This window comes from Mustelus asterias, chromosome 3, assembly GCF_964213995.1.
Source record: "Mustelus asterias chromosome 3, sMusAst1.hap1.1, whole genome shotgun sequence".
NCBI classification, from domain to species: Eukaryota; Metazoa; Chordata; class Chondrichthyes; order Carcharhiniformes; family Triakidae; genus Mustelus; species Mustelus asterias.
The window spans coordinates 29,497,772-29,515,951 of record NC_135803.1 but is presented as its reverse complement, the minus strand read 5'-3'; the positions used below and the strand labels follow the sequence as shown (position 1 = coordinate 29,515,951).

The 18,180-nt window shown below is 44.9% G+C and overlaps 1 protein-coding gene across 1 annotated transcript; it reads left to right on the top strand.

The window, feature by feature from the left end:
- The first annotated feature begins 146 nt into the window (after window positions 1-146).
- Window positions 147-11,731, top strand: LOC144488654 (adhesion G-protein coupled receptor G7-like). Its single transcript, XM_078206734.1, has 4 exons — window positions 147-210; window positions 4,598-4,771; window positions 9,024-9,174; window positions 10,686-11,731. The coding sequence occupies exons 1-4, from the start codon at window positions 206-208 to the stop codon at window positions 10,818-10,820; spliced, it is 465 nt and encodes a 154-aa protein (XP_078062860.1). The 5' UTR covers window positions 147-205; the 3' UTR covers window positions 10,821-11,731.
- The last annotated feature ends 6,449 nt before the right edge of the window (window positions 11,732-18,180 follow it).

The following is an 18,180-nucleotide window of genomic DNA, read 5'->3' as shown; positions in this document are numbered from 1 at the left end:
CCACCCTCGAGACCAGGCAACATTCTGGTGAGCCTTCTTTGATTAACAAGGCAGAAAAATAAAGAATTGATGCCTTTAACAATAGTATAAAGTGGTAAAAAAGGACCGTATTCTAATCAGATTTTTCTTCCATTCTGTAGGTGGAGCAGCTGTTATTGCAATTATAACAATTGCTGTAAAATTACCAGCTGGTTACAGACAAGAGATGATGTGAGTGCCACTAAAAATACCTTTTTGACAGGTTATACCAGGAATGATGGCTACCTAAGGACAGGCCTGTCACAATTTCTGGGACTGGAGATGAATACCAGGCCTTTAGATAAGGTTTCTAAACTTCGAAGTAGTTTACACAAAGCCAGGGTCTAAAAGGGATGAAGTTTATCAATATTTTGACAGAATCCCAGATCTCACCAAAAGTTAAAGTGAAGAGTAAGTAACAAGGTAAAGGGCAGCACAGTGGTGAGCACTGCTACGTCACAGCGCCAGGGACACGGGTTTGTTTCCAGCCTCGGGTCACTGTCTGTGTGGAGTTTGCACATTCTCCCTGTGTCAAATGGGTTTCCTCCAGGTGCTCCGGTTTCTTCCCACAGTCCAAAGATGTGCGGAATTGGTTGATTAGCCATGCTAAATTGCTCCTAGTGTCAGGGAGATTAGTAGGTTAAACATGAGAGGTTACAGGAATAGGGTTTGGGTGAGATTGTGTTTGGTGCAGCCTCGATGGGCTGAATGGCCTCCTTTTGCACTGTAGGGTTTCAATGAAAAATACAATCTTGCCTCAGTCCATCTCACCAATTCGATATTAAAAAGTGGCCATCCAAATTTTCATCGCAGCAACATGCAAATCTTAAATACCAGTTATCTTGAGTCCGCCCCTCCACATGAACACCTCCTGGAAACCTATCAGACACAAGGTGGATTTCTCTGATGCTGCCTGTTCCTCCCACCCCAGCAGCATCAATGGCGGGTAGAGGGGGAGGGGGGGAGTGGGTGGAATTTGACAGGAGGCTTAAAAGTTTACAGCGGGAGCTTCTGATGCTGCCCACCATGGCGGATCGGCATGGAAACCAGCAAGAAATTGATTTGCGTCCTGTTAATGGCCTCCACAGCTTCCTGGGGGAAAGAATTCTAAAGATTCACCACTCTTTGAGAGGAGAAATTCTTCCTCAAATCCGCCTTAAATGAGAGACCCCCTTATTCTGCCACTATCCCCTCTGATTCTACACTCTGCCATGAATGGAAACACCCTTCCTACACTTACCCTGCCTAAGAACCTTATACTTTTCAATCATATCACCTCTCGTTCTGCTGAACTCCAAGGAATACAGACTCAACAGGTGGGATTCTCCCCAAAAGAATTTTGTGTCGAATTCATGTAAAAACTGGAGTAAATTCTGCTGGTTTTTTCCATGGGATTTTCAAAATGGATTTCCCACACTCTGTGTACTGCAGAGTGCACCAGTGTGAATCTCATTATAAATCAGGAGGCGGGCCTATTCACGCTGGAGAGGCCGGCAGCATAGCGCTGAGCGGGCCACTGCGTATGTACTGATCTGTCAGCACTGATATCGGTGCATGCGCAGTAGCCCCACACTTTGCCGGTGATCGGCAAACTCAGTTTGCCGATCACTGGCCAACCCTGCGACCCCACAATGCTGGCCTTCCGACCACCCCCCTCCCGACCTCCTCCACAGCCTAATCGCTGGCCCCTTGGACATGTCAGGGCCAGCCTGCTCCATCTCCCTGGTCCACCTTGATCCCCCTCCCCCTACGGTAGACCAGATCTCCCACTTCCCTCCGCCCCCCCTCCACCGGCAGTCCCAAACCCTCCCACCTGCAGTTCTGAACCACCCCCCCCACCCCCCCCCCCCCCCCCCGCCCTCTCAACCACCACCCCAAAGTCCCAACCTCCCACCCCTGGCAGGCCGACCCCTCCCCCACCCCCGCCTGATGCCCAGCCCCGATCGCAGGCCTCCATCCCTCTGTCACTGATCCCTCCGTAGAGTGGCAGCGGGATACCCCCCCCACCCCCCCTGATCGCCACCCCTATAGGCCCTGTCCCCAGGCCCAGCCCCCTTGGCACTGCCTGATGTGCAGTGGGCAGTGCCAAGGTGCCCCTTGGGCATTGCCACTTCACCCATTGGGCAGTGCCTGGAGGCCAGATGGGCGGGCACTGCTAAGCATTCAATGCCCAGGATTCACCCCTCCTTACCCCTAACTTCCTGGGGGGGCCTTCATGGCCCGCCTTTGCGCAGCGGGGTCCAGCCGCCAGCTCCCCGCAAGTGTTGAGCTGTTGTAAACCCCACTGGATTGAAACACTCTGGGGGGAGTGTGGGCCTCTAGTGGGCCTGGAGACTTCAGTCCCGGGCCCATTAATTAGATGTAAAGTATATTATAAGCAGTATTTACATAAATTATACAGCTCTGTGCCGATTCCTGGCGCAGAGCTGACGGTGCCGGAAATCCGGCGGCTGGAGATGCATGGAAGTCGTGGCGTCTAGCGGGGTGCCTGCTAAACGGTCTCCACTTGAGTGTCCCAATCCAGTCCAGTGAGCTGGGAGAATCACCGTCAATCTGTTTAATCTTTCCTCATATGGCAGTGCCTCCATACCTGAGATCATCCTTGTGAACCTTCTCTGTACTGCCTCCAATGATAATATATCTTTTCTTAAATAAGGGGACCAAAACTGTACATAGTATTCTAAATGTTGCCTCACTGGTATACAAAGAACAAAGAACAATACAGCACAGGAACAGGCCCTTCGGCCCTCCAAGCCCGTGCCGCTCCCTGGTCCAAACTAGACCATTCTTTTGTATCCCTCCATTCCCACTCCGTTCATATGGCTATCTCGATAAGTCTTGAACGTTCCCAGTGTGTCCGCCTCCACCACTTTGCCCGGCAGCGCATTCCAGGCCCCCACCACCCTCTGTGTAAAATATGTCCTTCTGATATGTGTGTTAAACCTCCCCCCCTTCACCTTGAACCCATGACCCCTCGTGAACGTCACCACCGACCTGGGGAAAAGCTTCCCACCGTTCACCCTATCTATGCCTTTCATAATTTTATACACCTCTATTAAGTCTCCCCTCATCCTCCGTCTTTCCAGTGAGAACAACCCCAGTTTACCCAATCTCTCCTCATAACTAAGCCCTTCCATACCAGGCAACATCCTGGTAAACCTTTTCTGTACTCTCTCCAAAGCCTCCACATCCTTCTGGTAGTGTGGCGACCAGAACTGGACGCAGTATTCCAAATGCGGCCGAACCAACGTTCTATACAACTGCAACATCAGACCCCAACTTTTATACTCTATGCCCCATCCTATAAAGGCAAGCATGCCATATGCCTTCTTCACCACCTTCTCCACCTGAGATGTCACCTTCAAGGATCTGTGGACTTGCATACCCAGGTCCCTCTGCGTATCTACACCCTTTATGGTTCTGCCATTTATCGTAGAGCTCCTCCCTACATTATTTCTACCAAAATGCATCACTTCGCATTTATCAGGATTGAACTCCATCTGCCATTTCTTTGCCCAAATTTCCAGCCTATCTATATCCTTCTGTAGCTTCTGACAATGCTCCTCACGATCTGCAAGTCCTGCCAATTTTGTGTCGTCCGCAAACTTACTGATCACCCCAGTTACACCTTCTTCCAGATCATTTATATAAATCACAAACAGCAGAGGTCCCAATCCAGAGCCCTGCGGAACACCACTAGTCACAGGCCTCCAGCCGGAAAAAGACCCTTCCACTACCACCCTCTGTCTTCTGTGACCAAGCCAGTTCTCCACCCATCTAGCCACCTCCCCTTTTATCCCATGAGATCCAACCTTTTTCACCAGCCTACCATGAGGGACTTTGTCAAACGCTTTACTATAGTCCATATAGACGACATCCACGACCCTTCCCTCGTTAGCCATTCTGGTCACTTCTTCAAAAAACTCCACCAGGTTAGTGAGGCATGACCTCCCTCTCACAAAACCAAATCTAGTATCTCGTACAGTTTCAGCAACACCTCTTTACTCTTATACTCCAGCTCCCTTGAAATAAAAGCCAGCATTCCATTTGCCTCCCCTATTATCTTCTGCTTCTGCATGCTTGCTTTCTGAGTTTCATGAACAAGGACCCCCCAAGTCCTTTTGTGCTCCAGCTTTCTGCAGTCTTTCTCCATTTAAATAATAATCCACCTTCTCATTCTTTCTTCCAAAATGAACAATCTCACTTCCTCCCACACTGAACTGCATTTGCCAATTTTCTGCCCACTTGTCACCTGTCAATCTCTCTCTGTAAACTAAATCCCCCCAAGTTCCTAACAATTTATTTCAATACCTTCCCCAAGGTACCGACGGTGGTCTGAAACACTTATAGTTTCTTGGTTTCCTTCTTCAAATATAAATCTGCTTTGAGGAAATCTCTTGAGATTGAGGTAAATCTGGATGTTTCTGCTCGGCAGTGGAGGGAAATTGTTGTGTAACTCAACTCAAACTCATTTTTAAGTTTCCTTACTGGGTCATGCCACACTGTTATCATAAATTAAGAGTTTATGCATTACGCTTACAATATGTTTCACTGTAATATATGAATATTCCAATTTCAGCTGCTGGCTTGCTATCCCCGAGGGTCCAGATGCCAAGTTTTTCAGTGGAGAAAACGTACTTTTCTGGGCATTCATGCTTCCAGTCGCTTTGATGCTTTTGCTGAATTTGGTGATCTTTGGTTTGATCATGTCCAAGATAGTTTGCAACAAGAAAAACCTGAAATCTTACAGAGGGTGAGCTTTCGCTATAGTTTACATATTTCCCTGGGTTTTACATTGTAGCTCACAATTCAGTGGAATCTGAATAAGTAATACATACAATAATGTAAGTTTCCTTAACAGGTGGCTTCCCACCACTGTGGAGTCTGAGATTAAGAATTTGCTCAGAAGTTTAGCATGTGCAGCACTGTAATGATATTAATATGTGAACCCTTAATGAATTGGTATAACATTTAAAGACAATTCGGTGAAATAGCAAAATGTGGAATGTAATATTCCACATATGTGCTGTAGAGAAGGTGTATGCTGTGGAGGGATTGTCTACAGAGTCTCTGTGGGTGGAAGTTCGGAGTGGGAAGGGGTCGATCACTTTGCTGGGAGTTTTCTATAGGCCGCCCAATAGTGACAGGGAGGTGGAGGAGCAGATAGGGAAACAGATCCTGGAGAGTTGCAATAATAGCAGTGTTGTTGTGATGGGAGACTAATTTCCCAAACATAGATTGGAATATCCCTAGGGTAAGGGGATTGGATGGGGAGGAGTTTGTTAGGTGTGTTCAGGAGGGTTTCCTGACACAGCATGTGGACAAGCCTACAAGAGGAGAGGCTGTACTTGATCTGATACTGACCAATGAGCCTGGACAGGTGTCAGATCTCTCAGTGGGAGAGCATCTTGGGGATAGCGATCATAACTCTATCTCCTTTTATGCTTGCATTGGAAAAAGAGAGGATCAGGCAAGCTAGGGAAGCGTTTATATGGAGTAAGGGGAAATATGAAGACATAAGGCAGCAAATTAGAGTAGTAAATTGGAAGGAGGTATTCTTGGGGAAATCTACTGAAGAGAGGTGGCAGTTTTTCAAGGAATGTCTGTCTCGGGTTCTACAGGACAATGTTCCGAGCAGACAGGGAGGAGTTGGTAGGTTAAAGGAACCGTGGTGCACGAAAGCTGTGCGGGACCTAGTTGAGAAGAAAAGGAAAGCGTACAAAAGGTTCAGAGAGCTTGGTGAAGATAGGGATCCAGATGAGTATACGGCTTGTAGGAAGGGACTAAAGAAGGAAATTAGGAGAGCCAGAAGGGGTCACGAGAAGGTCTTGGCAAGTAGAATTAAGGAAAACCCTAAGGCGTTCTATAAATATGTGAAGAGTAAAAGGATGAGACGTGAAGGAATAGGGCCTATAAAAGGTGCAGGCGGGAAAATCAGTACGGAATCAGTAGAAATGGCAGAGGTGCTTAATGAGTATTTTGCCTCAGTTTTCACAGAGGAGAAGGACCTGGGTGGATGTACTGTGGGCTTGTGGTGGACTGAAAAGATTGAGTATGTGGACTTTAACAAAGAGGTTGTGCTGGAATCTTTGAATGGCATCAAGATAGATAAGTTGCCGGGTCCGGATGGGATGTACCCCAGGTTACTGTGGGAGACGAGGGAAGAGATTGCAGAGCCTCTGGCGATGATCTTTGCGTCATCGATGGAGACGGGAGAGGTGTCGGAGGATTGGAGGATTGCGGATGTGGTTTCTATTTTCAAGAAGGGGAATAGGGATAGCCCAGGAAATTACCGACCGGTGAGTCTAACCTCAGTGGTTGGTAAGCTGATGGAGAAGATCCTGAGGGACGAGATTTACGAGCATTTGGAGAGGTTTAGTATGCTCAAGAATACTCAGCATGGCTTTGTCAAAGGCAGATCGTGCCTTATGAGCCTGGTGGAGTTCTTCGAAAATGTGACTAAACACATAGACAAAAGGAAAGTGGTAGATGTGGTTTATATGGATTTTAGCAAGGCGTTCGATAAGGTCCCCCATGCAAGGCTTCTAGAAAAAGTGAGAGGGCATGGGATCCAAGGGGCTGTTGCCCTGTGGATCCAGAACTGGCTTGCCCAAAGGAAGTCATGATGTGGAGATGCCGGCGTTGGACTGGGGTAAACACAGTAAGAAGTTTAACAACGCCAGATTAAAGTCCAACAGGTTTATTTGGTAGCAAAAGCCACACAAGCTTTCGGAGCTGCAAGCCCCTTCTTCTGAAGAAGGGGCTTGCAGCTCCGAAAGCTTGTGTGGCTTTTGCTACCAAATAAACCTGTTGGACTTTAATCTGGTGTTGTTAAACTTCTTACTGTGTTTGCCCAAAGGTGGCAGAGAGTGTGTATAGATGGGTCTTTTTCTAAATGGAGGTCGGTCACCAGTGGTGTGCCGCAGGGATTTGTTCTGGTACCCTTGCTGCTTGTCATTTTCATAAATGACCTGGATGAGGAAGTGGAGGGATGGGTTGTTAAGTTTGCCGACGACAGGAAGGTTGGTGGGGTTGTTGATAGCCTGGAGGGATGTCAGAAGTTACAGAGGGACATAGATAGGATGCAAGACTGGGTGGAGAAGTGGCAGATGGACTTCAACCCAGATAAATGCGTAGTGGTCCATTTTGGCAAGTCAAATGGGATGAAGGAGTACAATATTAAGGGAAAGACTCTTAGTACTGTGGAGGATCAGAAGGACCTTGGGGTCTGGGTCCATAGGACTCTAAAATCGTCCCCGAAGGTGGAGGAGGTGGTTAAGAAGGCGTATCGTGTGCTGGCCTTTATCAATCGAGGGATTGAGTTTAGGAGTCCGGGGATAATGATGCAGCTATACAAGACCCTCGTCAGACCCCACTTGGAGTACTGTGCTCAGTTCTGGTCGCCTCATTACAGGAAGGATGTGGAAAAGATTGAAAGGGTGCAGAGGAGATTTACAAGGATGTTGCCTGAATTGAGTGGCATGCCTTATGAGGGTAGGCTGAGGGAGCTTGGTCTTTTCTCCTTGGAGAGACGTAGGATGAGAGGAGACCTAATAGAGGTATATAAGATGTTGAGAGGCATAGATCGGGTGGACTCTCAGAGGCTTTTTCCCAGGGTGAAAATGGCTGCTACGAGAGGACACAGGTTTAAGGTGCTGGGGGGTAGGTACAGGGGAAATGTTAGGGGGAAGTTTTTCACACAGAGGGTGGTGGGCGAGTGGAATTGGCTGCCGTCAGTGGTGGTGGAGGCAAACTCAATAGGGTCTTTTAAGAGACTCCTGGATGAGTACATGGGACTTAATAGGATGGAGGGTCATAGATAGGCCTAAAAGGTAGGGATATGTTCGGCACAACTTGTGGGGCCGAAGGTCCTGTTTTGTGCTGTAGTTTTCTATGTTTCTATATAAGCATTTTTTAAATATCATACTGATAGACTTAAGAGACAGGAATATGGTATGTAGCACATTTATAGCTAAGATCCCTGATTAAATGTGTCATGCAATAGGAAGAGATAGTGGGCCGAATTTTTGCTATTGGGCTTGAAGGTGCCTTGAGTCGAGAAATTTCTCAGCCAGCAGAACCGTTTCGGTTTGAAGAGTCCAGTTAGACCCGAGTTTTTGCTCTGGGGCTTCAGGGCAGGATTCAGGCTGGTCAACCCCAGAAGCAGATTGTAGGTGGCCATGGGGTCAGCTGAATGCTGAGGTGGGTTAGTTAGGCCCACCTCGACTCTCTGGAATTCTATCTGTGGCTTTAGAAGGTGTTAATGCTCTAGCCCTTACCCCTCATGCCCTTTCACCTTTCATGGCATCCCAATGTTCCCACCCTGCCAATTCATGCCACCCGTGGATAGAAAATTAACAATTTACTATGGTTGTAAGTAATCAGCAATATACTCAAGGCCAATTGCTGCCTCACATCTGTCTTCTATGTTTTATCTGCATTAGCACTCAACGTGAATTAAAAAGAAATCATGGCCACCTCCATAGCCACTTACCCAATAGCCACCTTTCACAGATCTCAGGAACCTGTGGTGATGAAAATGAATCACGTTTAATACTCTCATTTCTACATTCTTGATAGTGAAAGAAATTCCATTCATAAAACCTATTCAAAGTTTTTAAATCGCCACAACTCTTCAATCTCTTATAAAAAAAATCTAAACAGTATCCAAATCTGCAGCTGATCTGATTCAAAATTGAATTTAACATGAGCTGGAAACCTTCAGAAAAGTTCTTTGTTTTCTCCACAATTTGCTGTGAAACTTAAGCAAGAAACAGGAAAAAATGTTCCGTATGATTATATCTGTGTTTGTTTTTGGAATATAACTGTGCAATCTGCAAACAAAAATTCTTACAACTCAAAATAAATACTTGTACATTGAACATTTCTAAGAGATATGATATAATACCATGAATTTAAATGAATGTAAATCTTTCTGTTTGTCTTTCACATATAATTGTATCAATTATAAAATGGGAGTTATTTATATTTATTTTCTCTTTCAGGAGCTTTAAGGCAACTCTCCGGAAGCACTTTGCTGTCGTCTTTACTAATACAATAACATTGGGTTTGTGCTGGGTCACTGGTTATTTGATGCTTATCAAAGGAGCGTACACTTTTTTCAGCACCATTTTTTGTATACTAAACTCTCTACAGGTAAGGGAAAGGAATAAAGAATGATAAAACACCAACTTCATAGTAAGAGGAATTACAACTCTTAAACTCTTTCCTAACTCCAATTAGTTGGACTGATGAAGCATCATCATCACCTGAAGCATTAACTCATTTTCTCTCCACAAAAACTGCCTGACCTGCTGAGCATTTCATTCCTTTATTTCAGATTTCCAGCATTCTTTGTATGGTTTTATCAGTTGTCAAAGTTTCTTCAAGCTTTTGGTTCCAATCTTCCAGTCTTTTCTTTCACTGGCAATGAACGTGCTTCACTCCTTTCACTCCGAATGACCCATGGTGCAGTGTGAACATAACATCAGTGGTCCTCATTTCAAGTTGTTTAAATTAACTGTACGCGATTTGGTGGGTGGATAATGATGAAGCCCCAACAAGCATTATAATCTGTAATGCATGATTTGAGATAGAAATCTAGCGGAGTACTTTTCTGCTCTAGTGTTAAGACCAGAAATATTATACTCTTTCATCAACAAGGATATATCAAAAGCAGCAAGTAAATTTAGGGCCAGTGGACCTTCTAGAAAAGCAGCCACCATTCAGTGGTGCAGTGGTTAGTATTGCTGCCTCACAGTACCAAGGTCCCAGGTTCAATTCCGACCTCGGGTCACTGTCTGTGTGGAGTTTGCACATTCTCCCTGTTTCTGTATGGGTTTCCTCCGGGTGCTCCAGTTTCCTCCCACAGTCCAAAGATGTGCGGGGTAGGTTGATTGGCCATGCTAAATTGCCCCTTAATGTCCTGGGATGTGTAGGTTAGAGGGATTAGTGGGGTAAATGTGTGGTGTAGTGGGGGTAAGGGCAGACTTGATGGGCCGAATGGCCTCCTTCTGCACTGTAGGGTTTCTATGATTCTAGGTCCAATACTAGCATTTCTTTCGTCACGGAAACATTAGAATAGAATAAAATTCCTACAGTGCAGAATGAGGCCATTCGGCCCATTGAGCCTGCACCAACAACAATCCCACCCAGACCCTAGCCTCATAGCCCCATGTATTTACCCTGCTAATCTCCCTGACACAAAAGGCCAATCAACCTAACCTGCACATCATTGGACTGTGGGAGGAAACTGGAGCACCCGGAGGAAACCCACACAGTCACAGGGAGAACATGCAATCTCCACACAGACAGCGACCCAAGGCTGAAATTGAACTCGGGTGCCTGGTGCTGTGAGGCAGCAGTGCTGACCCTATCTGAAAGAGTTGCCGGCCTCCACAATGTCCCAGGCTCATGGCTGAGGCTATGTCAGAAATGGAAAAGCAGTATAATACCTTCTTCCATTGATTTATATAGCACACTTATAACAAATGTGAATAGCCTTGCTCAGACCCAATGTGAACATAGATATGTTTTGAACATTTGAAAATATATTTATTTTAAAAAGTCATTCACTGTAGCAATGGAAGAGAAGATACAGTACTTAATAAGAAACTTTTATTTTCACTTTGTGCAATACTAATATCTTGATATTATTTGTGCTTCAGGGTGTCTTTATCTTCCTCTTGTGCCTTATTCATTTGAACGAATTTCGAAACAGGATGAAGCAGCCAATGAGTACATTCAAATGGGAGAAAAAATCCAATATTTCAATAAACAGTCTTATCATTAAAGGGAATTAACAGGCAACAGTTGTATGAAAGTTATAACTTCCGGATATTAGAGTAAGAAGCAAGTTGCACATCTTGTTCAGTCTCTCCTGAGATTTCCCTCTCAGGATCCTTACTTGTCATTTTATCTTCTCTTCATGTAAAAATAAGGTAAGTGAATTGCCACAGCTTTGATACCAATGGTGTTAAAGTGAAATGTCAGCAAAAAACATTACGAACAGGAGTTAGTTCTGCAGATCATATTTTGGGTTTATTTTGGTGACCCTTGCAGCTGAAACAAAAGCATCCCAGAGAGCAGTAAACCACCACAATGTTGCAAACAGCCGACTCCAGTGAAGGCAACCCCCCAAGATTGCTCTGACATCCCCAGGAATTGAAGATTAATCTCCAGGATACTATGATGAGCAATCCTGGGGAAAGATCATAGGCTCATTAAAAACAAATCATGGTTTAAATTTGAGTTGAACGCTTCCATCTATTAGTTATAAAATTATTTTCATCTGACATAAGGAGTTTGGCTATTATGGAAATTGACTTATGAAGAATCCAATGCTGTGGAACATGGGGCAGGATGGTTGGAAATAGGGGATAACATGATGGCACCTCCAGATGTACATTCACCCAGGTTGGCAACCTTCGTCTGCTACTTAATGGCGTGCTTATATGCTTTTATTCTTATGTCATCAAAGCAGAGTCTTGAAGCTGTGCATAAATCAGTGAATACTATAAATGACAATAAAAAGTCAAAAGTCCATACAAAAAAATCTGAAATCTGTTTAATAAGGGGAATATGATTACTTTTGAGTAATTGTAATACAATAATATTTTGCACTCAGTTTTTGAATATTCACTATGAGCAAAATTGTTTTTACTTGTGATGACATTGTATTGTGGATTGTTAAATAAAATATCGTTAGTGATGCACCTCTGTTTGAATCAGGAGTATTTGACTCACCAGCTTAGCAGCTACTTCAGATTCACTTATGATCTGCCTGTGTTCCTGGGAATAACTCCCACCCACTTTCCACATCACCTCTTATGTAGCTGTGCCATCATGTTCTCACATAACCACTTGGTCTGCATCTTCCCTGTTTAGTTTGAACACCCAGTGTGCAACAGTACAGACCATGGTGTAACATACAAGTTAAACTAGCTAACAAGGCACAGCTATTTACATATATAATGAGGCACGAATTGAGCCATTGCAGTTGTTGCATAGCCCGTTGTGTCTCCTCCCCAACCCCCCCCTCTCCCCAGTCTTTTCGTAGAAGTGCAGAAGGAAGCCATTTGGCCCATCGAGTCTGCACTGGCCACAAACCCACCCAGGCCCTATCCCCACAGCCCCATGCATTTACACTAGCTAGTCCCCTTGACACTAAAGGGCAATTTAGCATAGCCAATCCACCTAACCCGCACATCTTTGGAGATGTCTTTTCTTGTAGAAAGTTGAAATTCGAAAGCCAGTTTAGACTAAGTGGTAATAAAGTCCTGGAATCTCATGTCTGGTTTACTCAGGTGCCCAGGGTGTGCAGTAATGCTGTCCTAAGTGTGGGCAATCTGGAATAATACGTCAGCATGTTCTGTTTGTGTAGGGCTCAATTTGCTGGTCTCTGGAGGAGTCTGCATGTCCATTGGTGCAGTGGGCCTGTGCCACAGGCCCAATGCCTGAAGTGCTGTGTCATCTGTTGGTGCTGGTTCTGATGCTTGTAAAATGCGCTGCTGGTTGCGTACCTAATGGGCACCATCTAAGGCTACCACATAGCTTCAGTTGTGGGGCATGACTGTGTACCACCGCCAAATGGTCATGGACTTGTGTGGTCTGGATCCTAACCCTTTGACCAGTTAGAGGGCTGTGTCTTTGAGCATCTTGATTGTAGTTCATTTGGTTTCTCAATATGCATTGCATAAGGACATCATTCATGTTGGTTTCAAGTTTAGTCTGCAGCAGAGTCTTCGCAGTAATAACTGTGGCCCTGGTTTACCTGGAAGAATATCATTGTGCTGACGAGGGCAGGCCCTGTTGTGGCAGATTTGGCAATCTGTATAATCCCAGGCACATTTCTCTACGGGTTGCTTGGCTGAGTGTGTATGGCAAAGTGTCTCTTGAGTTTGATGTTGACTGTGGTACTTGTCATGTTTGGCAGGTAATTGAGTTCAAACCACCAGGAAAATGAATCAACTTGGACTAATTGTTATTCACCATTCCACTTGAAGGTGTCATTTGCTGTGAATGACCATGGGAAGCCCGGGACCTCGTGTCAATGCAGTGGTTCTTTTGCTTGATGCGGCTTGAGTGCATTGCATAGTGCACATCTGGATACTTCCCTTTCCATGTCAGTGTACATGGAGACCCAGTATCATGATGAATCCTTGGCCCTGTGTCTGGTTGCTTCCAACCCTGGGTGCCCCAGGTGAAGTTTTTGGGAGTAGTAGCTCTGACAGAGGTAGGGATTATAAATCGCTGGCCACACAGTATTAGTCCATTCTGTACAGTTATTTAATGTCCAATTGGTGAAGAATGTAGGAGTGTCAGTAAAGTGAATGAATTGGAGTTCAACCAAAGCAGTGAAGCTACAGAGTCTTCAAATGCGCTCTATTGTGACAGTGTTGATAACACCATAGGAAAGAGTGAGATCCTCACCAATCTCAACATAATTAACAGTAACGCCAGACTTAAAGTCGAGATTGATGCTGGAGTGAAGGATAATGTACTATCCAGCTAAAAGTAGCAGGAAAAAGACCCATATGCAGCACCAGATCCCAGCACCCAGATGCATCTCGTGGCTTATGGCAGACAGACAATCCACACTGAAGGTGTTGCAACCCTTCATTGGACGCAGTAAAAAATTGAAGTTCCATATAGTCGACCAGAACATAAAGCCGCTTCTAGGGATGCATTGAGTGACAAGTCAAGAAAGGTACGAGCTTATACTTTATTACATTTAGTGGGTCCCGAGGCCGTCAAATAATTCAAATCATTTTTTTCCAAATGGAAGAGAAAAAAGAGGACACCAAAATAATCCTGAAGAAGTTTGAGAACATCTGTCTTCCGGTAAAAATATAATCTTGGATAGACATACGTTCAGTTCAAGAAACCAAAGAGCGGGTCAATTAATACAGTCATACACGACCACCCTGAAAATAATAGCAAAACAATGTACGTTTCGAACTCTCATCAATCAACTAATGAGAGATTGAATAGTTTGTGGAATTCATAGCGATTTACTATACAACCAGTTATTGCGGGAGAAGGGCCTAACATTACACGGAGTCATTAGTATCTGTATGTAAAATGAACAATCAAAAAAAAAGCAGAGATTTTAGGTGGGAAACAGAAGTATTAGCATTACAGGAAACGCTCTACTCCAAACACAGTGACCAGCACTCTCTGAACAGTGTCCTGCAAATGGAAAAGATGCAACAACTATGGAAAATGGGATCACTTCTGGTGCTGCATATGGGTCTACTTCCTGTTACCTTTGGCTGGATAGTACACTATCCTTTGCTTCAGCATCAATCTCTACCTTAAGTCTGGAGTTACTGTTAACTATGTTGAGGTTGGTGAAGATCTCACTCTTTCCGATGGTGTAATCAACACTGTCACAATAGAGTGCATTTGGAGACTCTGGAGCTTCACTGCTTTGGTTGATCACCAGTTCATTCACCTTACTGACACTCCTACCCTTGGAGGATCGAGCAGCTGCCATGATGCTGATGACAGAGGAGGTCTGCTTTGGTTCGGATCTGCAGCATTTAACAAAGTGGTTCCATTTACCACATTTGGTGCATTTTTTTAACATATGCAAACCAAGCTGTTCTGTTTGATGGGTGCGAGCTGCTCGAGTTGGAGCATGGCGCCCTCTGGACTGTGAGCACTTCAGTTTCCCGCCTATAACCTTTGCTTCGTTTCTCAGATTGCTCATTTAATGTGCAGATATTGATGGCTGCTTGTAACGTTAAGTCTTTCTCTCACAGCAGCTGCTTGCGGACTAAATTGTTATATATTCCACAGACTACTCGATCCCTCATTATATCTTCAGTGAGAGTTCTGACCACACATTCCTTTGCTAATATTTTGAGGGTGGTCCTGTATTGACTCATCTGCTTTCATGGTTCATGGAATTAAACCTATGTTTATCAAGGATTATGTTTTTTATCAGAAGGCAAATGTTTTTGAATAGTTTCAAGATATTCTTGGGATCTTCCTTTTCCTCCTTTGGAAGACAAATGGCTCGAACTTTTCAATATCCTCGGGATCCATGAGGTTTAACAGGGTAAAAGTCTGTACCTATTTTGACTTGTCAGAGAGTGCTGCACCACAGTAAATATGTCATTCCTTCTGGAACCCAAAGGTATCCACAATATTTTCATCGAAGACAAGTGGGTTGCTGCAGCAAAGTCCTTGTGCCATACTGCTAACTCCTGACACCCTGTATAATATTGCGTGTTGCTCAAATCACCAACACCAAGGACTTCCAACAAAGGTAGAGTATTAAAGATACAAGGTGCACTCTAGGAATACACCAAGGCTCCTTAGGCAATACCTTCCAAATCCACGGCTGCTATCGTCTAGAAGGACAAGGGCGGCAGACAGATGGGACACAACAACTTGGAAATTCCCCTCCAAGTCACTCACCATCGTGACTTGGAAACATATCTCCATTCCTTCACTGTTGCTGGGTCAAAACCCTGGAACTCTCTCCCTCACAGTATTATAGGTGTACCTACACCTCCAGGGGTGCTGCAGTTCAAGAAGGCAGCTCACTACCGCCATCTGAAGGGCAAATATAACTGCTTCCCCAACCATACGAATCAGAAATAATATTATGTTTAATCTTGCTTATATTAATGCATCGCTTATAGCATTAATGTATTGACTTATCAAGGCGTCCTGAAGATTCATACCACAACCAAACCGTTCTGGTGTAGTCAGAACTAAGCTTTCATTGTACAATCAATGACAATGTTGCAAGTGCTAATCCAGCTGATAAACAGTAAAAGGTAATAAATGTAATTTCATTCATTCAATGTGATACAACCATTTGAAACCTTTGCCAAAAACATGCACAAAAATTGGGAGATATGAATTTTGACTTTTCTTTATTTTAAAAGGCAGTAAGTAACAATAAAAGTGATGGCATGAGGTATTCTTTGCCATTTCCTGCAAAGAAATTGGATTATTTAGACTCTTTTACCAAATCTGATCACATAGTAATCTTTAAATAGTTTCCAGGCTTGTAATAAGTCCAGACTACATTCTACCCCACTTCATGCTGATACTCTTTGCCCATTCAGAGAGTGGTTGGGGTGTGGAATGGACTGCCTGCAGTGATCGTGGAGTCAGACACTTTAGGAACATTTAAGCGGTTGTTGGATAGGCACATGGAGCACACCAGGATGATAGGGAGTGGGAGAGCTTGATCTTGGTTTCAGATAAAGCTCGGCACAACATTGTGGGCCGAAGGGCCTGTTCTGTGCTGTACTGTTCTATGTTCTCTGTTCTATGTTCGTTCGGCCTTTCACCAATTCCTTCACTTTGTTTTTGTACATCCCTGCCCCCATTTCTCATCTCACCCTTCCCAATTCTTCCTGGCGTGTTTCCTCTCTTTATTTGCCAGTTCATTGCGGTTCTCTTGCCCATCTTTCATTCCAGTTTACGCTGGTGTACCACTTCCTGCTATCAGCTCACATCAGTGTTCCTCTCTAATCTAACCCCTTTCACTTCATGGGTGTCGCTTTTTGGATTCTTGCCCCTCATTCTCCCATTCACCCCCTGCCATCCTCTGAATTGATCAAAGCGAAACTTTCATTCTCCCTCTCCATCTCTACCGAGTCCACACTGACAAAGGCTTTGGATGATTTTCCTTTCCCTCTCACTTGACTAAATCTCCATGCTGCCAGCAGAGATTATGGATGGAATTCTCTTGTGTTCAGACTAGGGGTGGTGCCTTTCCGATAGGCCAGAATGACGGGATCCTGTGGGAGATTCTGTGTTTGGAACCTCCTAAATTATGCACAGGTGAGTCGTCCCCCCCCCCGCCCCCCCCACCAAATCACCTGGCTGATTCATCATCTGTCAGCTTCGAAGGTCCTGCCGCCATATTTAAACACCAGTGGAGCACACTCCAATCACTCTCTCCAGCCCACCTATCTTCAGCAGACCATGCAGGATGTCAGCAATGATGTGGAGATGCAGGCGTTGGACTGGGGTAAGCACAGTAAGAAGTCTCACAACACCAACCTGGTGTTGTCAAACCTGGTGTTGTGAGACTTCTTACGGATGTCAGCAACTCAGAGAGAAAGGACTAGAAGCCTTAAAAGGAAGTCTGTTTCTCAGTTCAACCACCCTTCCCCCAAGCCCATCTGGAGACTTTGTGCATCCCCTTCCAGTAAATGATCTGGGAGTCCATTGACCTCCTTGTTTGTGAAGTTTTTATGCAGCTTTGTCAGGGTCCAGCTTCCCTCCTCCGGATCTTCCCTCTCCCTTCCATTGCTTGACTTTTTCATCCACCTCCTAGACCCTCTGCTTGCCAACATGAACACTCGCCGTACCCCCCAGCTCCTTGCACAGCCCACTTTCCACTTTGCCCCCTTGTCTTTGTTAGGCCACACCTCTGTCATCCTCGAGCCCACCTTGCACTCCACACCAGTTGAACAATTTGTAAGCTGACTAAGAACCTAATCGGCTCCTTCCCTGGGCTATCATCAGGTCCTGGAGTGGCATTTGAAACTGGAGGCTTTTAGTTCAGAAGCAAGTGCGTTTCTAACAGACGCAACCCTTTCCTTCCACAAACTGGCATGCACCAGAGATTCTGCTTTCCATGGACACACAGAAGTTGGGATGTGTCCAAATTGGTACTCATAGTTGCTTGTGTATGGTGTCCTCCTACTGAGCCAGCAAACATTAGCCAGGTTAGTGTTGGAAAACCCTGCAGACCTTTGACCCCAGTTCAAAAAAGGTAAAGTTATTTGCATTAAGTTGATCCTGGAAGATTTGTTGGGGTCAGCACTGCTGCAGTTTGTTAGGAAGAAATCCAAATTCCAGCACTGCTGCAGAAAATAATCTCGCCATACACTTCTTTGTTTGGTGATACAAATGCTGAAAGTGCATTCAGATATTTGAAGCATTCAATAAAATTTTAATTCCAAGGACCTAGCTGACTCAGACATCCTTGGCCCAACAATTTTCAGCTGCTTTATGAATGATGTTACCTCCATAATGAGGTCAGAAGTGGGGATGTTTGCTGATGATTGCACAGTGTTCAGCACCATTTGTGACTTCTCAGATACAGGAGTGCGTGCAGCAACAAGACCTAGACAAGGTTCAAGCTTGGGCTTATCACTGGCAAGCAACATTCACATCACACAAGTG